The sequence below is a fragment of the Patiria miniata genome, unplaced genomic scaffold (assembly GCF_015706575.1).
Source record: "Patiria miniata isolate m_02_andy unplaced genomic scaffold, ASM1570657v1 HiC_scaffold_20, whole genome shotgun sequence".
NCBI lineage: Eukaryota > Metazoa > Echinodermata > Asteroidea > Valvatida > Asterinidae > Patiria > Patiria miniata.
Genome location: NW_024037059.1, coordinates 41,448,606 through 41,460,429, shown reverse-complemented (window position 1 = coordinate 41,460,429; position 11,824 = coordinate 41,448,606). Strand labels below are relative to the sequence as shown.

The following is an 11,824-nucleotide window of genomic DNA, read 5'->3' as shown; positions in this document are numbered from 1 at the left end:
TTATTCTCGACCATAACCCCACCTAAAAACACATTAAAATTGTGCAGCAGCAGAATTCCAGTCAAACCAGTGAGTTTGGCGGTTTTGAGACATCATCTTTCATTGAAAAAAAAACTTTTTCATTTTGCCGACACGCGCGCATACCAGAAACCGGAGACTTTTTTTTTTGGCCTTATGCATGAAACACATGTCGTGCGGCGGACCTATTTCAAGTTAAATATGCACATGAAAGCACTGTACAATGCACACGTTGTGCCTATGATTGACAGTATTTTCAGAAAAATTACATGGAATTGCAAGAGAGTAGATGCATAGCTACATACACTAAAACTGTAAAACCGTACGAAACTTGGAAACTTCCAACAAAATCTAAAACATCGAGGCTTCGAGTGTTTTCTTCCAATCTTTCTGTAACACAAATTTTGCTAAGTTTGCATGTAATTTCTCACAGGAAAATAAAAATTATTTGGTGTTTTTAATCCTCCTTGACAAAACTAAAAACAACTTCCACAGACTTCATCAATTAACAGTTACGAGCCTTTACCACAAAACGTCGACATCAAGTTCGCTACTCATTTACAGTAATTTAAATAACTATTTTAGTTTTAATACTAAAATATCTTCGTGGCCATACAAAATATACTTGGTTCTCTCACACACTCTCTCTCCCCCTCTATCACACTGTTTGTCACACCAACTGTCACTCTCATACATAAATAAATAAGTTGCACATAGTATGCACAATACCACATGACACAGCACAAAAACAAATCGGGGAATTTATTGCACGATCCCTGTCTAAATTAACTCATAGCATATACATACATTGACGTCATAAGTTACACTACGTTTTTTTCTGGTTATTTACAGGCTTTGAAGCTTCAAATAATGATTGCTATTGACTGATTTACTACTGAGCATGTCCGATGCCCTTTGACCTCTTGTAATCACACGCTTTTCCTGATTCAGCCTTTCACAACTTTTTCTTTTGAATTTTGCCTCTCTTCAATTTTTTTTTTTTGACTAGCCAATGCCAGACAAGCTAAAAGAAATCAAAGTCATAATTATTTATAATACCCTCCATCTGATTGGTCAGATCTGGCTGGTACTCCGCACGTTGACTGGAAACCGAACAGCAATTGGAAAAGCTTTTCTTGAGCAACAGACAGTTATACTGCTTGTGTCCTTTTTATTTAAAAGGATTTTTCCCCAACTTTTCTTTTCATTTAGTACTGGTTTTTGCCCTGTGTAAAATATCCCCCCCTCCCAATACCTAAAGACTAACTTGTAAGTGAATTTCAAATTTAATTTCAATATCCTCAAAAAATCAAAGCAAAATTTATACTTCTTTGAAGGGCATGCACACATCTGCATTTTCGAAATAGGCAGAAAAGGAATACGTCGAAAAGTTATATTTTCATAGACAGAAAATGTCCAACTTTTTTTTACACCCTGACAAACGAAAGAACAAAAACATCTTTCTATTTACAAGCACACATTGTTTGGACTTGTTATGAACGTACAAATTATGTTTTTTTTTGTGTAGAAAAAATAATTAAAACCTAGAAAAACAAAGAACATTCTAATACTCAGCATTCACAAAAATCATGGTCTGCATCAGAGTAACTTATTACTGTGGGTTGGAGACTTCATAGGTCAAGGGTCATTGTGAGCTATGAATATTCGAGTAGGAGGTCAATTAGGTTCAGCTAGAGTTTTTAATCCAAACGATTTGTTACCCGTGGGGAACTTGGTGGATCTGAAAAACTTGCAACATTCTGTGGAACTTCAATGATTGCACTAAATCACACAGTGAAACACAGTCGTATTGCCTTTTTCCCGATTGCATGGAAAAAAGAATTTTCAAGAATCCCAAAATTACCAGAATTCCTTGAAGGGTTTTGAGTTACATTTTAAGTGAAAGACTTTTCACTTTGGCTGATACAGTAACAGTTTGCTGTATCCTTTTTAAATTAAAATCACAAAAACATCACTTGCAGTTATTTGAATGATTCTGGAGAGTTTGATCTTCTGTGTAAATGATATTCATGTATGTAAATGAAACAAGTATTATCACTATCAAGCTTATGCATATATGTGGCCGAGTACACTATGTTGGGTATACAACTGGGGTTGTACATCCTTTGTACGGATCTGGGAACTCTTCTAGAGTATCAGATTTCCATGAGCATAATCTTAAGTAAAATGAATCCCGACAGTCCTGGAACAAGTCAGGGGTGTTTATCTCAGCCTAACCACATCTGCTTGTGATGGATGGTTTGTTCACTAGATGCCATGTCTACGTAGCAGACACAGCAATGGTGTTGACTGTCGCCGATCCCACCACTGCCACCGTTTTTGCCGTGGCAGCCTCAGGAGCCTCAAACTCCATCGGGGCACTGTCTTCTTCAGGTGGGGTCTCCGGCCGATCCTCGCTGCCTCCCCCCGTGGCGGTTGTCTCCAAGGTGGTCAAGAAAGCCTCAATGTTCTCCCGGCTCAGTCCGGACCGAGCTGCAGTCCCCGAGGCAGGAGGGGGCAGCTGGGCGGCCGCTTGTTGCGGGACCGAGGCGGTCTGGCTCTGGACATCCGACAGGTGCTTGATGAGGGTGTTGCGCAACTCCTCCAGCTGGTGGGTCAGCGTCCGGTGCTTCTCCTCCATGGCGTTGTGCTCTTTCTCTGCCGTGTGTAGCTTGCCTTCCATGGAGGTGATCTGGGTTCGTAGCTTGATCATCTGTGACTCCATCTGGCAATTGCTGTGCTGTAGCTCTGTGATCTCTGTGTCCAGGGCACGGATGTCCTCGTCATTCTCAATGCCTGAAATTGGAAAAAGAAATTCTAAGAGTTTGTGGCAGCAAATTTCCATCAGAAAGAATCTGGAACTGACCAGTACATCGTTGTATAGACTGATTAACCCTTACCCCTGGATCCATGAAAAAAATCAACAGGGAGATTTTGAAGGATTTTTCAGGATTGAGGAGTGTATATCTTGGATGATTTTATCCTCCAAGATATATTGAGTGCCTTGCAGAGATTGCATCTGATAAAAATGATTGGTCAAAGTACAAAAGCATCAATAGTTTATAAGGAAAATGACACTTTTTTTGCAAGGATAACATACACATTTTCAATCAAAGCAATTGAACGAGAGTATGAGACACGATTTTGAATAAATTCTCTGATGATGTAAGTTTATGAGAAGAGGTTTTGACCTTGTGCCGCTTTGATCGAGATGGCAGTGATTTCCTCCTCCTTCAGCCTGGCTTTCTTCATGACGCTGGTGGCCTTGGGGCATCCCGACAGGCTACGGTGAGAGGAGAAGTTACCGTTACAGTGGCCCGAGCCATCACAACCAGGTATCGGACAACTACAAGAGGGGACGGGAAGGGGTAAAAGACGGGAACCAAGCAGGGTGTAGTGGCGGAGGTTGGAGGATGAAGTGGATGATGTAGGAGGAAGGAAAAGGTGTAACATGTGGACGATTTAAGAAGGGATGGTGGGGTGAACAAAGACGAGAACACGTTGGTAAGGTAGGAGTGGAAAGAGGGAGGTTCGAAGAGTTGAATTATGGTACAGGTGGAAGGAATTGGTGAGAGGAACAATTTATAGGTAGAGGGTGAAGAAGTTTTGAGAGAATATGGAGGAATGAGGTACAGAAAGATGAGTACAGAATCAAGGAGGGTTGGATGAGGATAAGGTGTGAGGAGGAATTGGGAATTGATGCAAGGAGGCAAATGAAAGGAGATGGAATGAAATGAGGTAGGGAAAGAAGCGGCCACAAGATGGAAAGATTGGATGGGAAGTGGGGTGGGCGTGGCGTTGTTGGTGGGGTTGGGGTGGGGTTGTTGGTGGTGTGGGGATGGGGTTGGTGGGGATGATTTTAGGTTGTAAGTAGTGTTTAAATTGATGAGATTGATAACGGAGTGCAATAGGGGTGCAGGAAAAATTTGGGAGTTTGGATATGACAGGCAAAGGGTTCGAGAAGGAATTGTTCAGGCAGGATGGTGATCGGAGGGTAGTTGAAATTACATGAACATTGGGAAGGGGTGAAAAATATTGATGGGAAAAGAGGGAAACGAAAAATAACAAGAAAATAAGAGTGAAACACGATCCGCATGCAACATCAACAAGGCCACACCAAGTACACCATGCAATGGTTCACAAGATTTACGCATATAGCAGAGTACAATTAAGGAACGTCAGTACATACAAGTAAAGTTCAGAATGACGTAAGGGGCACATCAAAGTGGGGCAAATTGGGGTAAATAAAGGGGCACATCAAAAGGCCAATTTAATTGAATCGTATGTAAGATATTACAAAACTGATTTGACCCTTTCACTTTACTGAATGTAACAGAATCCCACATCAATAAAGTGAGCAGTCTGATGACTTTCATTAATAAGAGCTAGATTTTTTTCTTCCTACCTAGACAAATTCTGGGGCTCCATCTTCACGGGCTTTGGCGCGATGGCGCTAGGCGAGGCTGGATGCTCGCTGCCGACAAATCCCTCCCGTAAGTAGTTGTGATAGACCTTGGAGGCGTTGGGGCAACCCGAGGCGCTGCGATGCGAGGCGTACTTGCCCGTCAGATGACCCGAGCCGTCACAGTTGGGAACCGGACACCTGCAGTCACAGGAACGTTAAAGATAATGTTCAAGTTACGTAAATGAATGAAGTTGTGATACAAATGTGGTTCTTGGCTAGACTAGGGAACCAAATACAAACTAAAAGAACGATGCGAGGGTAGAGTTCTAATCAAGGCATTACAAGTCAATCACGAGTCAATCAAAAGTCACTCTAGCCTGTCCAGTCTGAAGTCAAAATACAAGCTAGATCAAATGAATGACAAAGCAGGCATGCAACTGGGAATTTAGAAACAACGCGAGGAAAGCCTCAACCACACAAGACTTTGTACAGTAGTTTTCAATTTGTAATGGCATTCACGAGAAGTAAAAAACAAGGAAATCAGCGGATCCGAGGAAAAGTTGCATGCCTGACTAAAGGTATTCCTGCATGAATGGTCACAAAAAGCAGGGTACAAATACGTGTACACAATATTTGATTGTCTTGTGACTGACTCGACTACAATTGTACCAAGTCTACAGCATTTTCCTGAGAGGGGAGTACGTGACAGGTTTTTTTTGAAAGAAAGCTTTTCAGACCTCCCTATGATGGTAATGGTTTGGTCCCTACCTGCCAAGCTCTGCCACACTCCACTGGTAATCGTTAACAGTTCCGGGAGGGTTAATAAAAGAAAGGGGGAGGGGAAGTCTGTTCGGGAAGGAAAAAACAAATTGGGGGGAAAATGTCCAGCAGGTATGATTAACACAGATTTTGAAAAGGGTTGGGTACCAGGGGCTCTATTGCCTGATGTTCACGCCATGACCTGCCTTCGTAACAATTTCCTGGTGTTTACCTTGTTTCCCTGGTGTCATAAGGTTATACTTATCGTTACCGGATGCAACTAGAATTTTTGTTTTTAAAAGCAATTCAAAAGACCATTATGAAAGATAATTATAATCACTGTACACACACATACAAAAACCCATCAATGGAGAAATCATTGTGTATTATGCAAAGCTACTGCCCCATGACGAATTATCTGGACAATAGCTAGCACAATGCTTTCGCCATTGAAGGGGGCCTTCGTGATAGAATTGAGAGCATGCCTGGATTGGTTTACAGACTCAAGTTGAAGCTCAAGTCTAGTTCTGAACTAGTTATATTAGTTCTAGCTGTAAGAGTCAAATTAACTTCAAGTCAAACTTTTGGTTTTTTTTACAAATTTTGGGCTGGGAACAGGTCTACTTTTATAGATTGTGTACATGTGTAATGAAGTCATGTTGACCCTGCATCAGGGTCAATATGACAACGACATGTTCTTCATTCTCGGTTTCTGTATCTGAGACATTGGGCTTTTCAGAAAACCTGGCTTTGCCTCCAGCTTTGGCTGCAGCAGATTGTACTCCCTTTACTTGTGGGAGTCTGGTTCAAAATTGGTCCATGTTCTGCTTCACAAATAAGATTCTTAAATATGAAGCTAAAGTATTGAGAGCATTTCCAATTTGACTTGGACACTCAAGGTTTCTGAATGATTCTCAGGGCTCCTAGCAATTAATGAAAACATATTTCCCAGAGTTTCCATTTTGGAAAAATGGAAACTCATTTTCAAGGTTTTCCCTGAGTGGCTGGCCTATGGGAACCCTAGATTCTGAAGCCGAAGCTGGAGGCAAAGCCGAGATTTTGCAAATCTCTCTCTGACTGACCTCATCATGGGGTCGTCTGGGTTCTCCTCATTGCTTGCCTCAGCCTGGGCCTGCGCCTTCTGCGCGGCATACATGGCGCTGCGCTTCTTGGCCCGGGGGCAGCCTGACAGGCTACGATGGGAGGTGTAGTTGCCTGTGATGTGGCCTGAGCCGTCACAACCTGGTGTTGGGCACCTGTTGGGGGCAAGGGGTGGGGTGGGGCGAAGGGTTGTGGGGTGGGGCGAGAGGTGGGGTGGGGCGTGGGGGTAGGGTAGAAAAGAAAACAATGTGCAATACTCAGTTATAAAATTGATTCGTACTAAAATAGAGGGGAGGGGGCAATTGGCACCGATTTTATATTTGAAGGATGGCTGATGGAAATAGACGGAAAGGGCCTCGAAAACTGTGAAAGGAATGTACTTAAACATGTACTTTGGAGGAAATGTTTGTACTTGGAAGGCTGGAAGTAAGCATGGTTACCAAAACTGTTAAAAGATTCTTAGTGTCTATCTTGGTCAGTTATAAAATCGAGTGTGCCCCTTTATTACCAATTTAGAAAAACCAGATGTTATTTCATGGAGCAATTTGGATGAAAATAGTGCTTGAGAAATATCAGGAGTCAGCGGGGAACCGGTCGCCAACAGTGTAATTTCTATGACATTATGACTGGTCTGGTAACCCAATCTGTTTTGCTAATTGTATGCATAAAGCTAAAAAAATGTGTGCCCTGGTGTACGAAAATTTGACCCCTGGGCCTTTTTACAAAATATCACACAAAATCGTGTGATTACAAGGTTTATATCGATCAATGAAAATGAGAACTGTGGAATACAGTTAAAGGGGGGAGGGGAACAGCTGAAAAAGTCATTAAAAATGTAAACGTTTATATTACAGCTATTGAAACACACTCAGCTTTTGACAAAGGCACAGAGCAGGACATGAAATGAAAGAGCATGCACTATAAACTAATGTCATGCACTAGTAGTACAATTATACGACTGGTTTGAGTAGTACAACCATCCAAAGTATGCAGAGTGATTGTGACTTCACACTTGCTTTGTCTGTTGCTGTCCAACAATGGTGAATGTCAACAGGGAGTAAAGCAAACTGCTCTATTCTGCACTGCCGTACCATGGACAGGTTTAAATGCAGATGTTACACTGTACAACGATGTATGGACGAATACATGAGAAAGACACTGTAGCAATTAACAGGTATGATGTTACAGACGACATCATCCATGTTGAAATTAGTATTACAGGTTTGTAACAATTACAACATACTGTTAAGCAAATGTGGTGACCATAATGAAAAATATTTTTCCTCCATGTGACTTCAATTTTTTTTTTTTCACCCAACCGCGTTGCTTTTATATGAAGCCCGGGAAGGGACAGGGTGGAATTTTTTTTTGTAATTTGCTAATTCATTCCCAAGATTTGCTAACTCGTTCCCATGAATTACTAATTCATTCGCACGAATTGCTAACTCGTTCGCACGAATTGCTATTTCGTTCGCACGAATTGCTATTTCGTTCGCACGAATTGCTATTTCGTTCGCACGAATTGTTAATTCGTTCCCACGAACTGCTAGTTCGTTCGCATGATTTCCTAATTCGTGGGAACGAATAGCTAACTCGTGCCTCCGGGAACGCATTAGTAATTCGTGGGAACGAGTTGGTAATTCGTGGGAACGAATAAGCAATTTGTGCGAACAAGTTAACAATTATTCGTGCGCACGAATTAGCAATTCGTGGGAACGAATTAGCAAATTACAAAAAAAAAAAAATTCCACCCTGTCCTTTACCGGGCTTCATACTTTTATAAAGAGCAACTACTGTATATCAAGTTCTTACATGTATCAAATAAACCACACACGGAGACTGTTTAAACATTTCTTTTTATTTGAAGCCATTGAAAATACACCTTACGGTTGTAAGATTCCCCCTGCGTTTATTTGATGAATTGGAATCATGTGCACTCTATCTTACATCGTAGCATCAATAGAAATACTTTAACACTGTAAAAGTTATCTCTCGCAGAAACCTGACCAAATACATGTCCATAGCGTCAACAAAGAATATATTGGGGCCAGAACAAAATAAATCTACGCCCCAAAAATAAATTTAAAAATATCTTGGAATTTTTATAGCATAAAAATTCCATTGTTAAAATGTTAAAAAACAACATCTTCCCAATATAAAAATAGTTTCACGTCAATATAAAAATAATTTCAAATAATGAACTTGAGTTCTTAATTTTGGATTTAAAAAAAATGGTTTTTCTTTTTATACGAGTACTTCATCTCAATTTATAAAATCTGAAGAAGAAAAATCTATTAAGAAGAAGAAAGGCGATTTCTACTAAATGTTTCTGTCTTCAAGTCCAAGAAAAGGAAATCTTTGAAATGAACAACTTAAAGACTTGTCTAAACTACGTTGTTGTTCACTCTTTCTGTCACATCCATGGAAGACCGTTTGCAAAATCAAACTAAAACAGAACAGAACGGCTACACTAAAGCTATCCCATGGTGTTTTCTAACTATCTAAACATGCAAATAGCGTAACATGCTCACGACGTGACAAATCAAATAAAAAATTAAAAATAAAAATAAACCCAACAAAGGAAAGGACATTGACAATAATTTTTTTCTACACTAGAAAATGAAAGGAAGTGTGCTAAAATAATAAGGCCATGCAAAATCAAAAACGAAAAGGAATTGCGTTCCACAACCTCAAGACTGAAAAATAAAAAAACTGAAATAAAAATGTCTACCACCCAATTAAAGAATGGACTTACTTAAGCTCCTGAGTGGATTGAACAATGGCAGATTTGTCAGCCATGGGGCACCCTGATATACTGTGCAGAAAATTGCAAAATAAAATGTTTAAAAAAAATGGGGAAAAAAGGAAATGATGACAGGTTTTTTTAATCAGACACAAATACAAGGATCGAGCAGTTGCAAACTTTTAGGCCAGTTCCACAGAGCTAGTAACCCAATGCATTTGGAAAATGACAGGTGTTGAAATGGTATTCAGCCACGTTTTTAAAACCACTTTCTGATCAGAAACATGTGCCGTTAATCAACAAGCTCTGTGAACTTAGACCCTGAACGGTAAGATGTGTTTATATCATTCTCATTCTCTGGACCATAGCAAGGTTATATGAGAATAATTACAGCTTGAACTCAAAAACATTTTTCAGCCACTATTAAAGCAGTCGGGGAAATTAAATGATCATAAGTGCAACCTTGTTTAACGAAGGACGATTGGTTATATGAAGGTTAAAAGAAAGAATCCAAACGTGTCAGTTTTGCACGATTATTTTCTTTCCGTAATTCGAAACATGCTACATAAACTTTACACATTGGAAGTACTGAGTATGTATGGTACTACTGCCAGGTTCTTGCCATTTGCTTGCCAACAGTAAAGCCACTTCTATATTTCTTGGCTACGGCTAGCTATCTTAATTGCGCCTATGGAAGCAGCCAAAGTCATTTCTAAAAGGCACCAGCCACACCAATTTAATTAGGAGGCAGCTCATATCTGTTTCATCGGCTGCTCCACGCTTTTATGAATAAAACTGTTTCATACTGTAATGTCAACTAAGACAACATGATATGGGTGCATCTCCCCGTTGGCATAGTTTGTGTCCAAAACGGTTGTTGCTGTCTACGGATATTAAGAGTACACATAGGCCATCAATGGCATAACTGAAGCCATCAACATACAATACCTGATTCAGAAATGGCCTACTGTATTCTACCTTTGTTCACTCTCAAAATTAAAAATGATTTCCATGTTGAAATGGTTTCCTCTCCCCTCCCCCCCCCCCCCCCCTCCAAAAAAAAGCAAAAAGGAAAAATTCCATCAAGCAGTGAATAAGGAATCATTTCACAACCTTTGCTTCGGGTTGAAATTTGTGAGAGAAATATTTTTCATTGTGGTCCTGCTTCTCACAGAATAGTGAAATACTTAAATACTCACTAATATATTGTTTCTGTGATTGAATGTCACACAAATTAAATAGTTACAAATGGCTATAGAATAAGATGCAAGTTCTTTTCTCATTCTGTTGTGGGTTTTGATGAAGCTTACAAACCCTCTATATTGAGATCATGCGAATGCATACTGTCACAGGCCAGAGTACAAATCTAGATCAACTACATTCTAAACCCTGCACACTATCTGATGTTTCTTTATGCTAAGAACAAATATTGGTGCAGAGCATTATTCCATTGTTTGTAGTGCCGCTCTGAAGCAACAGTTAATCAAAGACCTTAACAAGGCACATGTTAATTTTGTTGCAAACTCTAAATTCCTGGAGGCAAATTTAGAAGGCATTCTACTCTGACATGAGAGAAAAGTAAATTTGAGCATTGGGTCTTGTTTTTCCCATGATTTACTGAGATGGCTGTGGAAAATGACAACGTATTACCGCAAGTGTTAATAATTTTGTGAAGAGATCGCAGCAATGTATACCTTCTATGGGAGGCGTAATTTCCAGTCGCGTGGCCCGATCCATCGCAGCCGGGGGTGGGACAACTGTGAAGAGGGGAAGCAGGTTGTGTGAGATTAGGAGCTGAAAATGCATTGGGAGGTATGCTGCCCTACCTGTCGACAATGTGGAATAGTCTCAACTTGACGGTCCACAACTAAGTGTTTCAATTAAACTGCTACACAAACAGAAGTTTACATGTTTTTCCCAAAACAATTTGTAACATTTAGGCACTGTACTGTACAAAATACAGCCGAGGGTTTAATGAATGCCAAGGACATCCATGTACGTCCTAAGAGTGGCAAATATGTATGTTATATGATATGTCCAAGGATAAACATATGTACAATGTTCTTTATTACTTTTTATACAATGCCTGAATAAATTCCTGTCTTCTGATTAATGGGTCATTGATCACGTGTTATTGAATTATTCGTACCACTGCACGGGGCGGCTGCACCGCAAAAATAGAAGTTCTATTCCACGGTAAATAGAACTTCCATTGCATGGTCACGCTATTGGTTGTGCTTTCACACAGCGATGATAACTCTGATGTATTCATAGTACCAGTCTACAAAGTGACCCATCAGATGACGAGGATTTATTCAGGCGTTGTATAAAACAAACAATGAATGTTTCACATTCGTGCAATGGAAAGAATAATTTCATTCAGCGACAGATGGAATGTTCCATTCCACTTGGCTTCGACTCATGGAATGGACCATTCCAACTGTCACCTCATGAAATTATTCTTACCATTGCACTCATAACCATTCATTATTTGTATACCATCCAAGGACTTGTGTCCTAGAGTTACATCGGAGGATGTGAGAATTGATGTCCATAAGTCTATTTCAAGTCAAATCAGAATTCAATCACAAGTCAAATTACAACTCAGGTCACAATACACAAAGAATGAAGAATAATCTAGGAAAGCTTTGTTACAGTTTACTATGGGCTCAGTGCGCCAACAAAAGAGGGGGCATTTTAACCTCTTTTGAAAGCTCCGTGGACGGGACACAGTGTGCGCGTAATGTACTGTACTGGTTCGCGCGAAGTACGCACGACCTCCTGAATGTGCAAGAGCT

General features: G+C 40.2%; 1 protein-coding gene across 12 annotated transcripts in view; it reads right to left on the bottom strand.

Moving 5' to 3' along the window:
* Positions 1–1,009: 1,009 nt before the first annotated feature.
* Positions 1,010–11,824, bottom strand: part of LOC119729257 (myelin transcription factor 1-like) — a 53,415-nt gene continuing 42,600 nt past the window's right edge. For 6 of the 12 annotated variants that reach the window (XM_038201848.1, XM_038201850.1, XM_038201854.1 and 3 more), the window contains 7 exons: positions 10,721–10,783; positions 9,039–9,098; positions 6,265–6,438; positions 5,192–5,269; positions 4,424–4,621; positions 3,210–3,364; positions 1,010–2,814 (listed from right to left, as the gene is read on the bottom strand). In XM_038201848.1, coding sequence (XP_038057776.1) covers positions 2,300–2,814; positions 3,210–3,364; positions 4,424–4,621; positions 5,192–5,269; positions 6,265–6,438; positions 9,039–9,098; positions 10,721–10,783 — 1,243 coding nt within the window. In that variant the 3' untranslated portion in view covers positions 1,010–2,299. The remainder of the gene's footprint in view (positions 2,815–3,209; positions 3,365–4,423; positions 4,622–5,191; positions 5,270–6,264; positions 6,439–9,038; positions 9,099–10,720; positions 10,784–11,824) is intronic. The other 6 variants (XM_038201855.1, XM_038201859.1, XM_038201852.1 and 3 more) reach the window with 4 other exon arrangements.